General features: G+C 45.6%; 1 protein-coding gene across 1 annotated transcript in view; it reads right to left on the reverse strand.

Annotated features, from left to right (window-relative positions):
- IRF2BP2 (interferon regulatory factor 2 binding protein 2) overlaps nucleotides 1-6,864 on the reverse strand; it is a 31,689-nt gene extending 24,825 nt beyond the window's left edge. Inside the window, exon 1 of the mRNA XM_066596002.1 lies at nucleotides 5,536-6,864. Within this exon, the coding sequence (XP_066452099.1) occupies nucleotides 5,536-6,397 (862 nt within the window). The 5' untranslated portion in view covers nucleotides 6,398-6,864. The remainder of the gene's footprint in view (nucleotides 1-5,535) is intronic.
- Between the last annotated feature and the right edge of the window lie 14,290 nt (nucleotides 6,865-21,154).

The raw sequence follows: 21,154 nt of genomic DNA on the forward strand, positions 1-21,154 counted from the left end.
GAATAAAAAAACTATTCTATACATCTTTATTTAATCTACATTTAGATTTAATTTTGCTGTATTGGATGTCCGATTCAGACTCCTCTAATGTGTGTGTGTGTGAAAGAGAAGGAAAATCCAATAAGATCCTCTCCTCCTTAGGGCTTCAAATCGGATGTAGGAATGTGGTCTATGGGGATAATAAAGCATTTCTCATCTTTACATTATGCGGTTTGGGGTTCTGATACACTACGATCAAGGAAACACTTAATATTGAAGCGACGTTTAACTAGTTTATCAAGATCTAAATAGTGCGTCCCACAAGCAACAGAATATGACATTTTGAACTACATGTTAAATGATATTTAATTTCATTTTTTTCCCCCAAACCAAGGATTTAAGAATTGGATGTTTGATAAATGGTTCAATAAACATCTCAGTTGATTGCATGTGAAGCTTTCTAGTGCAGAAAAGTTCCTTTTATATTACTTGGAAGCTAATTAATTTTTTTAGTGTTGGGGCTCGCCTGAAAGGGATGACAGCCTTTTTAGGAGTGAGGAACCAGATAGCGGGCAGGTATAATAAAAACAGCAAAACAAAGGGGGAAAAAAACCCTCCCCCTCTGCCACCTGCAGACGGATGGAAATCCCGCGGCGGGATTTCCGCCACTAAAAGCCTGCATAGGAGTGCATTACAATACGCACTCCTATGCAGACGGCCGCGGTTTGGCCGCACAAAATGTCGCGCGGCAAACAAACCGCGGCATGTCCTATTTCTGTGCGGGGCTCGCAGAGCCTCGCACAGAAATGTCACTTACCCGGCCGCCGTCTCCGGTCTGCGCATGCGCCGGCTGCCCGGCAGCCGGCACATGAAAGAGCCGAGGCCGCCGGGCGAGTACGCGCTCGTCTCTGCAGGCGCTCGGGTCGGGTCCTGCGGCGAGAATTCTCACTGCCGGATCCGACCCGCCCGTCTGCAGGCGGCCTTCATCAGAACATAACTGCTTATGGTGCTATTCCATAGGGAGTGTCCCTTTAAAGTCTCTGCTCTCTTTCCAGCATTTTGAACTTGTGGCCCCCTTATCTAAGAAACTTATTTAAAATTCCAGACGGTTCCTAGTAGGACACAGTTCCTGCTAATCGGCTTACACTGGCTATATGGCACATTCCTTTGTCATTTATGACAGCGGTGGCTTTTGAATGACAGCCATTTGTATCAACTGTTTTGAAATTTAATGTGATACATTTGTCGTTTTTATAGTATCTTTAGGTCCCCAAAAAAATATTTTGCAGGTATTATATTGAAGCATTTTTTCCATTCCCCATTCACCCCGATTTACGCTTTGCTAAAAGTTCTTCAATGAGAGAACATCCAAGGGGCCAAATAATACATCTATTAAAGTGCTTATAGAATTGGAGTATTTTGATGCTGTGATTCTTTCAAAGCTACGTGTAAATAAGCATGCATATATTTCCACAGTTTACTCTCATCAGAAATAGCGGTCCCAAAGCGTTGTATCATCGTATGTGAAAAAGCTACTTAACTCTAAGCAGTTCAAAATAAACTCGTTTTAACAGGATCGCTTGTAAAAAAAAAAACAAACAAAAAAAACCATTCCACACATGAAATTCCTATATCATGTCTAGCGTTAGATACTAGGCGGATATATCCGCTGTACACAGAGTATAGTGCTCCTGTCCATATTCTTGGCGAAAGAGGTCAAACATGGCAGCCATCAGAGTGGTTCTATGGAGACGCCCATTCTTGCATTGACATCTTTTATTAAAATGAATCAACTATTTTACATTACCTATGTATTTCCTTTTAATGTTTTTCAGTTACAACTGTTAGGAGAATAACGGTCTAGAATAAGAACCTCATGGTAATGGAATACAAACAAAAACGGATTTGGCCTATTCAAAGTTTCCGCAGGCCATAACATCCGAGAAGTCTTATGGGAACGGTCCATCAAGTATTACCAATGAATTTTTGCATATAGTCGTTTGTGCAAATATCTAGATAATGCATAAAACACTTGGCTAAACATATGATTTGATAAATGACCTCTGACCAGTCATTGTGGGAAAATTTCAGTGGATCATTGGATATATATTGAGCACCAATATCCTGAATACAGTACATAAAGGTTAAATCACCTTTCACTATGTGCTTTTCCAAAAAGTCGCTTTTAGCGATTTCTATTGGGACCTGCGCCGAGCGTACTCCATCCTAGCTGTGCAGTCTGATTGCGATCCCTTCCCCTGAACTTCAGGCATTTGGTATCTATCGAGGGGGCAGCGGGCCGAGGATTGTTGCTCATGCCTATATAATATATTCATAATATTCTGCTCTTCTACTAGTCTCATTTCTGTAATATACTTGCATTAAAAATGTTGTTGCTTTACTGCAGTAAATCACGTTTGATGTGGCTGCCGCTCTCCCATGCAGCTTCTCTGCAATGCACTGTTGATAGGTACAGAGCTTCCATTTAAAACAAGGACACATGGATGTTTCCATAGCAATAGAGGGACTATCTTTACAGGCCGCAGGCTGACAGATCTGCAGACACTGATAATTGCCACATTCTGTTCTGCTGTAACAGCACGCAGGTGTGTCTTCATTTGCACACATTATACAGAGTATAGTAGATTTACTAACCATTTGGACAGAATGTCTCTAAATGCCCAGTTGACCTGGGAAAGCAGAGGGGTGAGCATTGACATACTGACTCCCTGCTGATTAGACCATAAGATAGTACAATGCAGGAAGGGAAGGTCAAGGAAGTCAGGACAGTGAACTGCAGGCAGAATGCTAGACTTGCTACATGCCCCCTCTCTGATAATGGATTGCAAACAGCAAAACATGAGAAAAATTGGGAAGACCTCCTGAAAATCAGAACTTAAGACACATGAAACAGGCTACAAACAGCAGGAAAAGAGGGGTAAGAAGGACCTGGTATATTTTAGAAAAATTATTGAAAACTCAGGTACACTTTTTGGTCACAGCAAAAACTTGAAATAAAAGTGTTAATGAACCCCACAATGTTAAAATATAACCTCTATCCCACAGCCTGTTTAGATGGGAAATCGGCCGATTAATAAGAGGGTTACCCCATTCTGGACAATCCCTTTCCATAGACCCTATTACAGCATATGTAGGCAATGTGGAGGCCAAACACAAAGATTCAATTACTGCTGCCACTAACAGCTCATCACTGGGATGAGGCCACCCGATAAGGGGTGTCCAACACTAAAGATTCGGTAATTATCCAACTTCTTAAAGAATACAAAATTTAAACCACTATACAGTTAATCCGCATTCCTTTTTCACTTTTTTTTATCTATCATTCACAGAGTTACTAAAGCTCTTCTCCAGGCATTCCTAAAGGTAAAGTCAAAATAATGCTGTTTCTACGTATCCTGGAGCAGTGCACTGCGCAAATCTCGCTGTGTCAGGTCATGTTTACATGGGGCAGTAATAGCCCATTCTGAGCCTCAGTCGCAAGTTCTGTTATATTTCACAGCATGAACAGCGCTACATGCAGTGCTATTTTTCCCAGCAAAGGACGGACACCTTCAAAATTAATGGGGTCTTTTGGGCACTGTTCGTAGAGCTGAACAACAGACCCAGCAAAGCATGATGGTTTCTCCTATAAATGGATACCATACTAGAGTGTCAACAGAGCCGTCTTACACCAAGTGTGCTTTTACACGGGACGATCTGTCGTGCATAAGAGGCCCAATAGTTAGTCCCGGCGATAATTGTTCCACTGCTTTTACAAAGGAATGAAGGCGGAATGGGTCGGTAGGGGATTGTTCCAGCCTCCATTCACAGTAAGCAGGCCGTCGTTTGCAAAGTGATACCGCCTGTTTACACGGGCCGATAAGTTTTTCAGTATAAATGCATGCAGAGAACTGGACGATTAAATTGTTCAGAGTCTCACTGGATTGCACGTTAATTGTTGCGTGCAAAAAGCACCTTAAAGCTGGGTTTACATTGGTCAAGTAGGCAGACAAGCTAGAAAAAGCATGAGTAGTGTAAATACAGTGATGCAGTAGACAGTAGAGATACAGCAGACAGAGTTGCTCGTCCACTCCTCCCACACGCTCCCTGTGTAAACCGGATGGTGCAGAGGAGTAGTATAGCAGTGGAGGGAGGGGGAGAAATTGCAGTAGTATAGCAGAAGTAGGGTTGCTTTTTCTGGGCCCAGTTATTTGATCTAAATACAAGTAAGAAAATGTGAGGGCAAGTCAAGTACTGACCCATTAACTGGGCCAGCTACTCAACCAACGTGAACCAGGCCTTAGAGCTACCTTCTACATCTAGAGCTTTGCATGTTCTCTACAGGAAGCCTAAGGGATCAGCAAACAAGTGGTGCCTTGCAGATATATGCCGGGCCTTACTGGGAGGATCCAGCAGTGTCTGCAGCTGCATAGTGATCGCATTCAACATCTTTACAGTCCTGACATTCATCCACCTGATGACAAGGCATTTAGCAAAACACTTTTCTTTGTACTGCATTTTTTTTTTCCCAATCTACCACTATAGAAAAAAAAATTACAACTAAAAGTATGTTATAGCACACTGGAGGGAAACAAAACAAGATTACTGACTGCAAGGTAACATAAGGAAATAACAGATTCATAGGATTCGTCACCATCACCACCAGATTCCATTCTGTGCTACTACAGGCCTCGCTAGAGTACACACCTACCACCTGTACATCACAACCAGTAAGTGCAATCAGCATGGGAGCTGCAGCTTTAGTACCATCTGCTGGTAATCTTAGGTGTCTGGCCTCGACAGGAGACTCGCAGCCCAGAGTTTAGTAAGGGGTAGTTTTCAGGCAACATCTGATAATGTTTCCACCTCAAACATAACAAAAACTGAGAATCCTGCAATGTACAATGTAACGACAACCAATTCACCAACATACAAATGAGAAGAAAACCCGCAAGCCTCATCAGACTCCGGAATCTGCACTGCAGCCGCCTACAGCTGTTGCTTCTAATTAAAGAGCAAAAGCAGCAGAACAGAATGGAAATCCCCGAGCCGGCAGCTGCTGACAGCACCGACCCTGCAGGAAACAGCCAAGTCCACAGAACACTCTACGTCACATCACCTCCTTCTAGAGAGCGTACAGGACGAGAAGAACTTCTATAGCTCCAAGATGAGGGAATAAGACCAGATCACGGCTGATCAGGCCAACTGGACAAAGACCCAGGCGGACCCAGACATGCCAACTAGACCAAGACCCAGCCGAACCCGGGCCAACCGGACCCAGACAAACCTGAATTCAGCATGGGCCAAATGGACCAAGACTCAGCACATACAGAGCCCGACCCTGGAGAACATGAAGATGCTCTACACCCAAGATGCCAACCAGCAGCCCACAGTACAACGTGCAAAAGTGAAAGCAGCAATGCAATGAGCGCTTAGTCAGCAGTAGCCCCGCCCACGTGTGAGCCTGCACGACTAGTAGGGTGCAGTCCCTCTCCGACACGAGTCCCCTCTGCGGGCTATAACATCACACACATCACGATTGTTATTTTTGCATACCCGATTTGGAAGCCGTATTGCTGGCATCAAAGCCCAGAACCCTCCCCGCGCCCGGATCCTTCTTGAATTTGGCGTCAAAGGGCGAGTGATTGTGCTGCATGGCCATCAGCGTATCCCGCACTGTCTTGGGCTTGTTGATCCACTCGTCCGGTCGCCCCTTGTGGTTCTCCCCCAGCTCCGAGTAGCTGTCCGCCCGGTGCTTCTCCTTGGCGTCGTGCTCGCTGCTGGACACGGAGCCCGGCCGCTTGCCGCCCATGTCCGCGGAGGTGGTAGCGGCGGCGACCAAGGAGGCCGAGATCCCCAGCGCCGGAGCCCGCCCGCCGCCCAGGGGCGAGCCGTTCATCAGGGCGCCCAACGAAGAGGGCACGGCGCTAGTCCTGCGCGGGTTCGGGCTCTGACGGTTCAGTTCGGGCGGCTCGTCGGGTTTGGGGAAGCCGTTGGGGAGGAGGATGCCGTTTACCTGCCGCCCGTAATCCGAGGCCAGGCGGGGCGGCGGCCTCTCGGACACCAGCGGGTAGCGATCCAGGCACTGCGGCGGAGGGGGCTGCGCGGCCCGGGACACGCTTTCAGCCCCCGGGTGTCCGATCTGCGCCAGTTCCTTGGCGGTCAGCTTGGTGGACGAGGAGCTGGACGACGACGAGGAGGTCGGCGGCCCCGGGGATCGGCCGTCCTGGAAGCCGTGTGCCCTCTTCAGATGTCGGGCGGTCTCTATGACGAACTCGATGCGGTCGGCTCCTTCGTAGTTAACGCATCCGCGGCACACGGGCTCCGTAAAGTCCCAGATCATGGCCCATGGCATGCGGGGGAGGTCACACAGGTAGCACGACTGTCTGCGGGAGGCGGCCACCGTGGCGGAGGACATAGCAAGGCAGGTCCGCTCCGATGCAGGGGAGGAGAAGGTGCGGGTACTCAGCCTCGGCGCCCTCGGGCAGTGCCGGGTCCGGCTGGAGACATATACGCCCAGGAGCCCGCGAGCACGACGAGGAATTCTTCTTGTTCACGCTCCTTCTCTCGCCTTCCTCAGCTGCACCGCTCCTGGGAGGGGGGAGTCGGGAGAGGAAGGGGGGAAGGGAAGCAACCTGGCGATTGGCTGCGGCCTCAGTCACCAGAGGACCCCCCCTCTCCAGGCTGCCAAAAGCTCACTACAACTCCGGCCTTAACCCCTTCTTGTCGGCTTGGTGGCGGCAGAACACGTCCCGTCCGCTGCTCGTTAGCAGCAGCGCTCTCCGTCCTTACGACTTCCCGCCACTCGTCACAGACTCCCTGGAAGAAGCCGGTGACGTCACGCCCCGAGCAAACCGTTGTGATTCCAAGTTGATTCTTAAACAGCCCCGTCAGCCGCCTCCCCCCGTGCGCAGGCGCAGTAGCGACGCACGCACGCACACCCACGCTTCCTCCCTCCCCCTCCTCTTTCAATTCTTTGAACTGCAGCCAAAACAACAAACAAGATCTGCGGGAGGTGCTCGGACTCGCACACTATCTGGGGGAGGGCGGCGCGGACTTTGTGCGTGTGATGCGAGCACAGTTTTTTTTTCACTCTTTCGTGTAATTAGGGACACATTTTGTTACCCTGTAGATTACTAGTCGTTTTGCTGGCGGCCATGTTGTTTGCCGTTCTGTGAGGTGAAGGGCCGTGTCCCCCAACCCCCCCCCCCCCCTCAGTCTAGTAGTATGTGGAGGTTTGGGTGGGTCACCGTCCTCACAATTTAAATGAACGCTAGAAACGGTTAATAATTAGTCAAATGTGTCGAGGAAAGCCACGTCCTTCCAGAAATGTCTGTGGCGCGGCGCTCTCCAGCGGTCCGCCCTCTCCCGCAGGATGTTTCTCGTTGCCTCTTTTTTTCTTCTCGCTCTCCTCAGCTATTTCATGCTTTTTCTGCCATGGCTTGTACCGAGTTGGAAACTCTCTGGGTCTTGTTGTTGTTCTCCCCCCCCCCCCCCCCCCCCCCCCCTCCGGCTCTCTTGTATAATGCTGCTGAATCACTTCGCCAAAGGCACTTGCGTTAGCAGGAAAGACGAGAGGTCAAAAGCACAGCGAGCTGCAGCTGCTTCCACACGCTGCAAATATTACAGACGGCGACATTTATAATCTCGCCTGCAAATCCTGTAAAACCTGCCTTTTAATATTTACGTTAAAAAGCCCCCCATGGAGCGCAGCATCATTTTACACGACCAGATTTGAATTACGGATTTCGCGATCGCTCTCCGCAGTAATACGTGGGCATTGAAAGACGTGTAATTTCGAATTTCCTTTGCAGGTGCGAATTGGGGATTCCATGAGTGGAAGAAAAATTGCAGCCTGCTCTATTTTAGCGTGGATGGCCTCCATTGATGTGTAGTGATGCGTGCGGCCCATACACAATTAATATTGCATATGGGCAGCAGAATCGCTCGCAACTTGTTAGGAGATCAGATAGAAAAGCCGGAATTTCGCCTGGGGAAGAGAGAGAGAATGAGAATATGGCCGGTGTGATGATACCTTCTTATGTCGTTCACTGCTTGCAAGCTTTCTCACTAGTGCCACGTGGTTAGAATTAGGTGTTCATAATAACAAATGATTCCTGCAAGACATTTTTATTTGCAACTTCAAGGGTTACTTTTGGCATACCCGTTCACCGCAAGGGAAAATAATGGCCTGAGCTGAACAAGCACTAGTATCAAAGATGGTGGACTGGATAATTGCAGCGTGTAAGTGTGCTTTGGGTTGGAATGTAGGATTTCATACTGATATCTCATAGATCTGTGATACTACACCTCTGTTTCACGAGTGTTCAATCTTCTTGCTTTTGTTTCTAGAGGGGAGTCATAGAGCATGAAGAGTTCCTCAAGGACTGCTCTTTCCCCTGCTTGTGGAGAGTAACGAACCTGAAGTACAGCAATCAGTAGAAGAAGTTGATAGAAGTTGCACAGAAACATTTTCTTGCATAGAGTATCAATGTAAATTTTGGCAAGGCAAAAGTTCAAAACCCGTGGACTGTTTATAAGAAAGAATTGAAAGTGGAAAGCGGAAAAAAATCTCTGCCTGGTGTGGATGAAGTCTACACACCAAGAGTGTGGTACTACGATCTGGCTTTCACCAAGAACTAGGAGGTCTCATGTTCTTTGCAACACTTCTATACAGCTGAATAGGTCACACTGGAGCCCAGTAGTGACTGCACAGGCAGAGCACATACAAACCAGCCACCCTCGGGCACCACATATGACTAGCTATACCTCAAAGAGCAGCTTGCACTGCCTTCATGTCAAACTTCTTATACTATTGACCAAATGCCTAGATATAACTTCCAGCCCACAATGACTGTTCTGCCTAATCTTCAGCCACCTCTTTCATCTTCTTTTATAACTCTTAGGCCAGTCTCACATGACCAGATTTGAATTGTGGATTCCGATCCATGGTAATATGCGGGCATTGAAAGGCATGTAGTTTCAAAGTTTCCTTCACACTTGCAGGTATGAATTGCGGATTCCACGAGCAGATGAAAAATGAAAGAGTGAAAGAAAAAGAATGAATAAGCATATTTCACCTGGCTGACATAATGCTAGTTTCTGATGTTGTTCACCGCTTGTGAATGTTGTTCCACGTGGACAACACGCTGCCCATATGTGTACATCCATGCAGAAAACTGCACGCGTATGCGACCATTCGCAATTTGTTTCCGTGACAACCGACCCGTTTGTGTGAGCACAGCCTTAACATATACAGCTGTAGTGAATATAGTCAATTAACATTTTTTCCTTTATTATTTATTTCACTATTCTTTGTTTGCCTTAAGGTCTATTTAATGAATGAAACCAATCATTGCCTTTGAACCACATAAACTACATAATGAGGCTCAAAGGTGAGGGTCAGGGGAGTGCATTTTTATACTCAGTCACTTAAAAGAGTCATACTGCTGGTGCATGTGGACTTTGTGGGGACATAGTGCAGGAACAGCCCATTACCTGAATATAAAATAGAACTCACCTTTAAGCCCCATAAACTATGTATTGGGCTGTTTCATACTTGCCGCGTCCTTTGTTCCTGTGCTGTGTCCTTTTGAACTTGCAGTGTGGACAAAAAGTGACACTCTTCAGCCTTCACTGTGCTTGTTTTCTCCCATTCATCTCTATGAAAGAGCACATGCACAGAGCAGGCTGAAAAAAATATCACTTTTTAAGGCCCATTTACACTGGATGAATGTTGAGCAAACGATGTCCGACCATCCTCCCTGTGTGGACTCGCTCCCGTGCTGCTGCACAGGAGTGAGTATCGCTGCCTTGCTCACAGAGCAGCCCGCAGTGGGTCGGGGCAGCTGGAGGAGATTTCACTCCTTACTCTCCCCCACCCCTCTCTATTCACTTTACACAACGGTCGCTCAGTACTGAACAGCTGCTGTTTATACTGAACGATCATCGTTCAGGATTTTATGCAGCTTATGCTCTGCTGGGAGAGATTCACGCATTAGTGTGTTTTGCTTCTCAATAAATGGTTTTGCAGATGCCAGTAAAGCAGGAAATGACCCCTCCGACATGCATAAGTAATTCCTGAAATCCTCTGCATTGTTCTCTCGTATCTCTCAAAAGCCCTATGTGCGACAACTTGTCTCTTTACTGCAGCCACTGTTTGGACCAGACTTCGCTGATGCTTGCAGGGATGTTCTTCCTTCAACTTTGGTACGTGCACCATGATTTCTGCTCCCAGATGGTGTTTAGCCGAGCTTATCGTAGCTCTCGAAATGGCAACAGTCCTCTTAACCAACAGTTGTAAGCAAACAGAACATGTACATTAAAGGGGTCCTGACACAAACCGGTGGCTTCTAGAAGCAGAGCAGGAGCCGTCAAAATGACCGCTTCCTGCTCTGCTCCGTCCGTCAGCCACTTCCGAGGTGAACGGACGGGCCGCCCACAGCAAGCACGTCACAAGCAGTGTTTGCTGTGGGCAGCCCGTCTGTCCTGGCTGAACTCCGAGATTCTGCGCATGCACAGTGGAGACACGGCCCATCCTGACTCATGTCAGAGGGCACCTCTCCACTGCGCATGCGCGGATTCCCGGAGGGCGCAGCTCGTCAGAGGAAGAAGAGGAGCCTGCTGGGAGATGACCCAGCTGCAGAACAACATCAGGAACAAAGGTAAGTGTAAGATTTTTATGCTTTAGCAGCCATTGATCGTGGGTTTCCTGTTTCCATTAGGCAGACCAGGGAACAATTGCTGCTAAAGTATAAAAATCGGATTCGTGTCAGAATCCCTTTAACCCCTTAGTGACCAAGCCTGTTTGTGCCTTAATGACCAGGCCAAATTTTGGAAATCTGCCATTTGTCACTTTAACATAGCATAACTCCGTAAAGGTTTTGCATATCCAAGTAATTCTGCCGTTGTTTTTTTTGCCACATATTGTACTTTATTTAGGTGGTAAAAATAGATGGAATTTGTGTATATTTATTAAAAGTGCCAAAATTGGGAACATTTTGAAAAAATTGTCATCTTTTCGAATTTTCAACTGCAATATCTCAAATATGTGCAAACATATTGTACAAATTTTTCCTAAGATATATATTTCCATCTGTTTATTCTGGAAGCACATTTGAAAAACTTTAGTTTTTTTTTTAACGATTTAGGAGACGTACAAATGTAACACTATTTGTTAAAAGTTTGAGGAACATTTTGTGTTACCATGCAGGGCGGCGCTGGGTCCCGCGGCCGGCGCGCGCCGCTCCGGTGTCGGCTCCGGCGTCCCGGAGCTCTGCAGTCGGGGCTCTCCCGGCGGTGTGGGGCAGCCAGCGTGCGGCAGCGTGGGCGTGTCCGCCCGTAGGGTGCCGCCCGCTCTCCCCCACCTTCTTTATGCAACAGTGGGAGTCGGCTCCTCCCACTCCCCGACTCTGGGCGCAGGCTTGAAGTTAAAAGGCTGGCAGTGACCTGAGCTCACTGCCAGTTATTGGTTCTGTTAGCCACTAGTTAGTCTGTCTGCAGCAAGTCTCAGCAGCTCCTAGTTAGCTAGTCAGCTTCCTCCAGCCTGTCTTTGATCAGTCTTTGTTTTGTTGGTCTGTTCCACCTGCCTCTTCTGTCGGCACTCTGTCCCCCGTTAGTTAGTTCCATCTAGGTAGTCGCCAGGTCCCTAGCCAGAGCAGGGACCGCCGCCCAGTTGTCCGCCTGGGTTAGCCAGGGCCGAGGCAAGTAGGCAGGGACAGTGGGGTGCGGGAAGATCAGGGCACCCCCCTTGGCGCTCGGGGGGCAGAGTGCCGTAACATTTTGTTTTCCTATACCAAGCCAAGATTGCAAAGGCTCATAGGTGTCAGGATGATAGATACCCACACAAATGACCCCATTTAAAAAAAATATACTCTTCAATGTATTTACCGAGGGCTGTCATGAGTATTTTGACTCCACCGTTTTTTTCAGGAGTTAATGCAATTTAGAGGAGAAAAAATAAAATTTCATATTTTTGCCAAAGTGTCATTTTAAAGACATTTTTCTATAGTGCACATGAAAATGAGGATTTGCACCCCAAAATGGATACCCGTTTGTCCAGTGTTCAGAAACATACCCATTGTGGCCCTAATATTATGTCTCTATGCACAACGGGGCCCAAAACGAAAGGAGTAGCGGGTGGCTTTCAAAACAGACAATTTGCTTGAAGGTGATTTAGGCCCATTGCATGCTTTTAAGAGCCCTTGAGCTGCCAAAATGACAGAGAACCCCCACAAATGACCACATTTTGAAAACTAGACCCCTTAACAAATTCATCTAGGGGTGTACTGCGTATTTTGACCCCACAGTTTTTGAATGAATATAAGCAAAGCAGAAGGAAAAAATTATGATTTTTATTTTTTTGGCAATTATGTCCTCTAGACCAACTTTTACGTGATCAGGGACCGCTCACCGCTACCCCTGTTCACTGCTCCACGCTTTAGGCTACCTTTAGTAACCAGAAGCTAGGATATTTTAAATTTCCAGGGCCCCTCCCTAGCTTCTGCGCTTGCGTTCGCCATTTTGCAGACAAGCGCATGCGCCAAAGCTGGGGAAAGGTCCGCAGATAAGGATTCCATCAGGGGACATCGCCTGAAGGCCTTAGGTAAGTAATATCTAGGCTCTTGGCATTTGGTAGCCAGGAGCAGGGAGATTTTAAATTACCCCGGCAATCTGCGGGTTTTGCGCATGCGTCCGCCCTTCTGGTGACAGGCGCGTGCACAGAAGCCGGGATGAGATTCGTGGATAAATCCGGGGGCCTTAGGTACATAATTTCATATCTGTGAGTGGAGATGAAACTTAAAAAACTTTTTTTACTTTTTGTACACTTTTTTTTTTTACTTTACATGATCACTGTTATCCAATGGCTAACGTCGATCATGTGATCGGGAACTGCATACATGCTCTCTTCTGTTCATGCTAGCTGGGAGAAAGGAGATTTTTATATCTCCCAGGCCTTCTGTACATGCTCCCAACCTTTTAACATCTAGCGCGCATGTGCAGAAGATGGCGTCAGGTCTTAGAAGGACCAGAATGCCGTGGGACATGACAGAGGATGGAGGTGAGTAGTTTCAGCTAACCTCATAGATCCAATTCACGAGGGGAGCTGAAAGTTTAACTTTATTTTACTTTCGGTTTACTTTCATGTAATTGCCATTATCCAATGGATAATGGCAATCATGTGACCGAGGGTCACATATCACAGCCCCCCCTGACATCTCCAGGCTGTCACGTCCACAGCGCCTGCTGCTTTAATCCCCAGGGATGGTGTGTTTTTACGGCCCTGGGGATTAAAGCCCACAAAGCCAGGACATAAAAATACTATGGGCCAGTCACTTAGGGGTTAAACGAGTATCAAGTACACATAGAGAGTGCCATTATACTACGAACTTACAAGCAAGCATATTCACTGTCACCAATGTTTCCTCACAAAGGCAGAACTTTCAGGCAACCAAATAAAGTATTTAGATGTCCAAGTATCCCTCAAAGTAGCAAATAAAACATCTTACAGGTGGCAGCACCATGTGGCTCTCCATTTGCCCATAGAAATGCCTTGATAGAGCCATGTATCGCTACCAACTTCAAGACATTTTTATTTGCTACTTTGAACGATTTTACGCTTTCGTTGAAATCAATAAAACTATAAAAGGGAAATTGAGTACAATGAGCCATAACCACTAGAAGAGAACTTTCTGTAGAGGTGAACAGACATGTGGAAGTATCCCTCGAAGCAGTGAGCAAAAGTGTCTCGCAAGAGGCAGTACCATGTGGCTCACCATTTGCCATTATGAACACCTTGATACAGCCACCTGCAAGACATTTTGATCATTTTTTCAAGGGGCACTACGACATGTTTGCTCGCTGCAATGGGGAGGTAAGGTAACAGTATACAAGATGCTACTAGAGTGTACATGGGGATCATGTAACAACACATACAAACAACTTAACTCACCTTTATAGTTAAAAGCATTCACTCCTGCGAATATTCTCTAGAAGTGGCTAGTACTTGCAGGTGACCAAATGAAGTAACCCTCATTGTGATGAGCAGCATCCCTCGAAGTAGTGAAAAGAAGCCGAAGTGTCACATGACATTCTACAGACAATCATAATGGCGAACGATTCCTCGAGGCTTTCATGTAGTTCCTGTGGCATATACGTCGTGACGTACATCTGATCATTTGAGGCTTTAATGGCCAATAGTAGAGCAGTTTGTGAGCGTGTTAAAAACTCACTTTTGTTTTACCATCAGCCTATCACAGAGCAATTTGTGGCATACAAAACTACGAGTGACGGGTTCCTGCCTAAAGCAGGGTCATTGCCTCGATAAAAGGCAGTCCCACTGTCTTCTTTCTGGGCCCTGCTTGTCCCTATAGGAACCCCTGGAGAGATAAACTGACACGCAAACCAAAAACAAATAAAAAGCAACAATACAACTGAAAAAGAACCTGCAGCAACTTATCTTCAAGTAGAAAAACCACCCAGCACAGCAGAGCTCAAAACTCCAACTTCTCCACTATGGCACTGATGACCAGGAGGGGTGAGAATATATAACTACTCCGCACCTGAAAAACTGGCAGAAGGCATAGAAAACCACCCCTCCACCCTACTCCAGGCATGGCTAATCCAGCATGTATCCATGCAGCAAAGGCAGACAGCACCAGCAGACAGTGCGATGTTTGTGCGGTGTGACACACTTTTGACAGTAGAAAATCCTACTGTCAAAGCACTAATCTAAGCCCTAACTGCAGGCAAAAATAAAAAACAGTATACATCATCTAGAAGCGCTGTCAGCCCAGCCGCGTCTTCTCCCCAGTCCCCGGCACTGTTTCTTTTCATCACCATCTAGCCGGGGATTGAAAAATCCCCGCCACCTGGAAGTGCTGGCTGTGATCGGCTGACGCGTAGCCAATCACAGCCGGCGCTTGATTAACCAATCACAATCATTCATCAAGTGCTGGCTGTGATTGGCTAAGCGTCAGCCAATCACAGTCAGTGCTTCCAGGAGGCGGGGATTTTTCAATCCAGAAGAGAAGAAGACGACCAGTGCTGGGGACCCGGGGAGAATCTGCAGCGGAGACACGGACAGCGCTTCTAGGTAATGTATGCTTTTAAAAAAAAATTTTTCTTCAGCTATGGCTAATTTTCGGGGTAGGGCTTATATTTCAAGCCCCACCCCGAAAATCCTCGCACTACAAAATTGTGGTATTGCCGTGAGAAGACGCAGTGATATCGCACAGACCAGTGATGAGATATCGCTGCGATTTTCTCGCAGCGATGCCATGTCGCCAGTGTGAACAAGGCCTAAAGAACACCCTTCTATGTTGGTTTAAAAACCTTTCCGCTAGACGTAGAGAAAGCTTCCTAGTTATAGTCACAGTCCTTGGTATAAATAGATGATTAGAGAGATTTCTGTATTGTCTTCTAATATATTTATACATAATTATTAGGATGACCCTCAGCTGTCGTTTTTCTAAACTAAATAACCCCAATTTTGATAACCTCTTTGGGTATTACATCTATTAACTCAGCCTTTGAACCTGCTTGAGCTCTGATATGTTCTCCTTGAGTACTAGTGCACCACCTTCTTTAGTACTGGTGCTCAAAACCGATGTACACAATATTGCATGTGTGGTCTGACCAGTGACCCTTAAAGAGGAAGAGCAATGTTCTAGTCATGCGCCCCTAGACCTATTTTGAGGCAACCTATAATCCAATTTTACTTGGCAACAGCAGCCAGACACTGGTTACTCTAGTTGCATTTACAGTTAAGAAAAATCCACAAGTCCTTTTCCATGGCAGTGTTTCACAGTGGTTTCTCATTTAGTGCATAATAGTGACATGTATTTCATCTGCCCATGTGCAGAACCTTACATTTATCAGTGTTAAACCTCATTTGCCACTTTTCTGCCGAATCCACCAACTTATTCAGATCCATTTGTAACTACATTCTGTTCTCTCTTGTGTTAATTACTTTACATAGTTTTTTGTCATCTGCAAATATTTATATTTTACTGTGCAGTCCTTCAACCAGGTCATTAATAAATATATTAAAAAGAATAGGGTTCAATACGGGCCCCAGTGGTACCCTACTAGTAACGTTGACCCCTCCAATACTGCCCCCTGTGGTACCCCATTAGTAACAGTGACCCAATCAGAGTATGTACCATGTATAACCGCCCTCTGCTTTATAGCACTGACCAATTACTTATCCACTAAAACACATTCGCGCCCAGACCAAGAATTCTCATTTTATATGGTTTGATACGAGCAACTTCTCACAAACCCATGCTGATAAGGATTTATACAGCTATTTTATTAATAATAATCTTTATTTGTATAGTGCCAACTTATTCCGCAGCGCTTTGACGCATGGGAGAACTCAATCAGTGAGGGGGGGGGGTACAGGAGATGTGGTGCAGGGAGTGTACAGGAAGGCATCATTTGAAGGTGGGAACTAAATTAGGAAAGTTGGTAAGCTTCTTTGAAGAGTTGAGTCTTTAGGGTATGTCTGAAATTCCGTACATCAGATATTGTCCGGATGTCTTGGGGTAGAGCGTTCCCTAGGGTCAGTGCTGCTCTGGTGAAGTCCTGGAGGCAAGCATGTGAGGTTCGTATTAGGGGGACGTATACTCTGACTGTTGGCAGAGCAAAGTGCGTGGGATGGGTTATGTATGGACAGGAGGGGGGTGATGTACAGTGGTGCAGCGCCATAGAGAGTTCTGTGAGTGAGGTTGATCTATTTAGTTCTGTGATGCATGGGCAGCGACATGCATAGTGAGGAGGCATCTGAGAAGCAGCTGGATAGGAAGATGAGTCTAGCTGATGCGTTTAGTATGGATTGGAGAGGGGAGAGTCTGGTGTGGGGAAGGCCAAGTAGCACAGAGTTGCAGTTTTTGAGATCTAGAATCGATGAGGGCAACAACGAGAGTCTTTGGCGTGTCCGTGGTCAGGAACGGCTGGATTTTTGCAATGTTCCTGAGGTGCAGGTGGCCAGAGACTGGATGTGGGGGGTGAAGGAGAGGTCCGAGTCCAATGTGACCTCTAGGCAGCGGTCATGCTGTCTGGGGGATATGGTAGTGCCAGCTACTGATATGGAGATGTTGGGGGAGGGTGAAAAAACGAGAAGGTCAGTTTTTTAAAGGTTACGTTTGAAAAAAGGGAGGACATGGTGTTAGAGACAGTGGACCGCCAATTGGAGATGTTTTAGAGGAAAGGTGCAGAGATGTCACAGGAAGAGGTGATGTTGGAGGCCAAATCTGCGAATGGTTAGTCTGATTGGGCCTGTATAGAGATGCTGAAAGAGCAGTTGGAGAGATAGGAGGAGAACCAAGAGAGAGCAGTGCCCTTTAGGCTGATAGAACAGAGCATAGCAAGGAGGTACTGCAGGATAGCATCTCTTAGACACCCTTCAAACATTTTACCCACAATAGAAGTAAGACTTACCGGCCTGTAGTTTCCAGGTTCACTTTTGACCTCTTTTTAAATATTGGCACCATGTTTGCTATGCGGCAAACCAGTGGAACAGACCCTGTCATTATAGAGTCTTTAAATATGAGAAACAAAGGTCTGTCTATCACATTACTTGCCTTAGAACCCGAGGGTGTATGCCATCAGGACCCTGCGATTTTCTATTTTCAATTTTTTAAGGCAGCTCTGCATTTCTTCCTGGGTTAACCTGGTGACATAGAGTGGAGAGTTTACAATACCACTCTGCATCTCATCTAACATTTCATTATGCCTGAGGAAGAACTCTAAGCTCGCTATAACATCATGTGTTTTTGTTAGTGATTAAAAGGTATCATATCTACGGGATTACTTGGTCTCTCTTGCTGAGAAAAATCACATTTTCCTCTGTGAATGCAATAGAGTAAAAACTATTTAATAGATTTATTTTCTCCTCGTCACTCTCAACAATTTTTCCCTCAATCCTTTCTAAAGGATTTACTTTTTGTTTTAATATTTGTGCTATTCAGTTGAAAAGCGGTTTAGGGTTATTTTTACTCTCTTTGGCAATGAGTCTCTCTGTCTCCACCTTTGTTGCATGTATTTGTTTTTTACATCATTTTTTTTTCTCCTTTATGGCTTGTTAAAGCTTCTTCGCTGCCTTCTTGTTTTTAGTAGTTTAGACGCTACTTTTTGTTGTTAATTGCCCTCTTTACATCTTTATTCAGTCACATTCGTTTTCTTCTATTCCAAACCCTTATATCTCTGTATGGCATGTGCCATTTATGGTCTGTACTCTCTCTGAGGACATTATTGTAGTCAGTAAGATTATCTCTTAGCTGATTGAACTTTGCCTCCCTAAAGTTTAGTGCTTTTGTAGCTCCCAGATAAAAAGTCTATTGAAAAACAAGTGGAAGTGTATTATATTATGGTCACTACTTCCCAGGGTCCTTTTAGACGAGCCACTTATCGTTTGAACAAGTGAGTGACGTCACCACTAGCTCATTGTCTGGTTGTGCTTCTGGGACCTGTAGTGCTATGGGTTTCCAGAAGCACACTTCCACAGGTGTGGGATGTTTGAGCTAGCTGGGAGTTCTCCAGGCAGCCAATCACCACTGGTCTGCTGAGTATAAATACCAGCCCCTCTAGCTTGAGGGTGCTTGTGAGTCCCATTTGCAGTTCACAAGTTCATGTATGAAGGAGATGTGACAGCTTAAACAGCCAACTAATAAGACAACTACTTCATGATTCCTGCCTGCACAGACACACAGAAAACATCGCTGTTCACACCAATATGCACTGAACAGGATTCTTCACCTCATGTCCGGCGACCTACACAGACTCACAGAACATGTTGCTGTGCTCACCAATACACACTGAACAGGACTGTTCACCTCATGTCCGGCCACCTGCACAAACATACAGAATATGAAACTGCTCACACCATAGAACTACAGGTCACAGGAGCACAACCTAACACTTGCTCACTCATGTAGCCTGTTTATACAGGTAGATACATCATTGGCTCATTTAAACGAGAATGGTTTTTATGCCTGCATAAAATGAATGAACTAAAATTGAATAATTATCGTTCAGTTGTTGGCTCATGTTTAGACTGAATTCATTTTAGCTCATTTGCACTATTTTTTTGAATGATAACAGTTTTCTCTAAAAGCACCATAACTGTACACCCCCCCCCCACACACACACACACAATCACCCACCCACCCACTCACTCACTGCTCCACCCCCATTTTCATTACCTGGTCCCAGATCACTTTCTACACTATCTCCCTCTCTATTTCTATGGGTGTCCTCCCCGATTTTCCCCAGTGCCTAGTTTAAGCACTCCTCCAACCTTCTAGCCTTGTTACATCTCAGCTATCTCAAGTTGCACATGACTTTGCATCAAACAAATAAGAATAAAGTTGATGAAAATAAACTATTTCAAGCAACATGATTGTCCATTAGGTGACATTTAACAATGAATGATCAGTTTAGCCAACTGATGACATAGAAAGAAAAGGAGGAGCGTGAGCGGTTGTGCACAGGTGGAGGAGCATGAGCGGTTGCGCACGGGCGGAGGTGCGTGAGTGGTTGTGCACGGGCAGAGGTGCATGAGCAGTTGCGCACTGGTGGAGATGAAAGGGGGAGGGGGGATGTCTGTATGTTAAATCCTACTTAATGCCAAGGCTACGGGAAGACATAGGGGCAGGAGAGAAACACTTAAAATCTCTGTGGGTAGAAATACAGGGAGAAAAAAATAACAAAATACTGATAGGGGTTTTTCATAGGCCACCAAAAGCAACAGAAGAAATGGAAATCTTATTATTAAGGGAGATAGAAGAGATGTCAAACCGCAATGAATAATTATTATGGGGGACTTTAATTATCCATATATAATATGACGAAACCTGCAAATCTAACAAGAGTGATAAGTTCTTGAGAAAAATTAAAGATAGCTAATTACCCAACTTGTGCGGGAGCCAACTAGAGGGAGCGCCACTCTGGACTTAGTATTAACTAACAAACCGGACCGAATAATGGGGGTGCAGGTTGAGGGACACTTGGGGAACAGTGACCACAATATAATTAATTCCCAGCTGTTATTCAATAGGAAACCTTACCAGGGAGTGACAAAAAAACTAAACTTTAGTAAAGCAAAATTTGATCAGCTCAGATCTACTATCGGTAACATTAATTGGGACAACATCCCTTAAAAATATCAGTACAGACAGGGAAAAGTTTAAAAACATCTTAATTACCTCATGTGAGCAGTTCATACCCTTTAAGAATAAAGAACTACAAGTAGAAGGAAACCAACGTGGCTCGACAAAACTGTAAGGGGGGGCAATAAACGAAAAAAAGAAAGCATTTTAACTACTAAAACAAGAAGGCAGCAAAGAAGCGCTAAAACCATACAGGGGAAAAAACAAAATATGTAAAGGAAATCAAAAGTGCTAAGGAGGAGGCAGAAAGACTGATCGCCAAAGAGAGCAAAAACAACCCTAAACTATTCTTCAATTATATTAACAGCAAAAGGATTTGCACTGAGAGCACTGGCCCTTTAACAAATAATACAGGACAGATCATAGAAAACGATAGGGGGAAGGCAAATCTATTAAATAGTTTCTTTTCAAGTGTATTCACGAACGAGAAGGAAATTTCACACAATATGCAGGGGAACAAAATGAACCCCCCACAAAATATTGCATGTCTAACACAGGAGGAAGTGCTGAGGCGGTTAAAGAGGATTAAAATTGATAAATCGCTGGGTCTAGATGGAATACACTAAAGGGTTCTAAGGGAACTAAGTGAAGTGATAGCTAGACCACTATTTTTAATATTTATGGATACTATCAAGACGGGGGTTGTACCATTGGATTGGCGCATAGCCAATGTAGCTCCAATATACAAAAAGGGGTCCAAAAGAGAGCCTGGAAACTACAGGCTGGTACGTCTCACTTCAATAACTGGAAAAATATTCAAGGGGTTTCTGAGAGATGCCATCCTGAAAGACCTCAAGGAGAACAACGAAATAACTCCTCACCAGCATGGGTTTATGAGGGGTCGATCATGTTAGACCAATCTGATCAGCTTCTACGATGAAGAAAGCTCTAGGCTGTACCTGGGAGAGTCTATTGATCTCATATATCTGGATTTCTCTAAAGCATTTGACACCGTGCCGCATAATAGGTTAATGAGGCAGCTCGGACTGGGTGAAAATGTGTGT

The sequence above is a fragment of the Eleutherodactylus coqui genome, chromosome 3 (genome assembly GCF_035609145.1).
Source record: "Eleutherodactylus coqui strain aEleCoq1 chromosome 3, aEleCoq1.hap1, whole genome shotgun sequence".
In the NCBI taxonomy this organism is placed as follows: domain Eukaryota; kingdom Metazoa; phylum Chordata; class Amphibia; order Anura; family Eleutherodactylidae; genus Eleutherodactylus; species Eleutherodactylus coqui.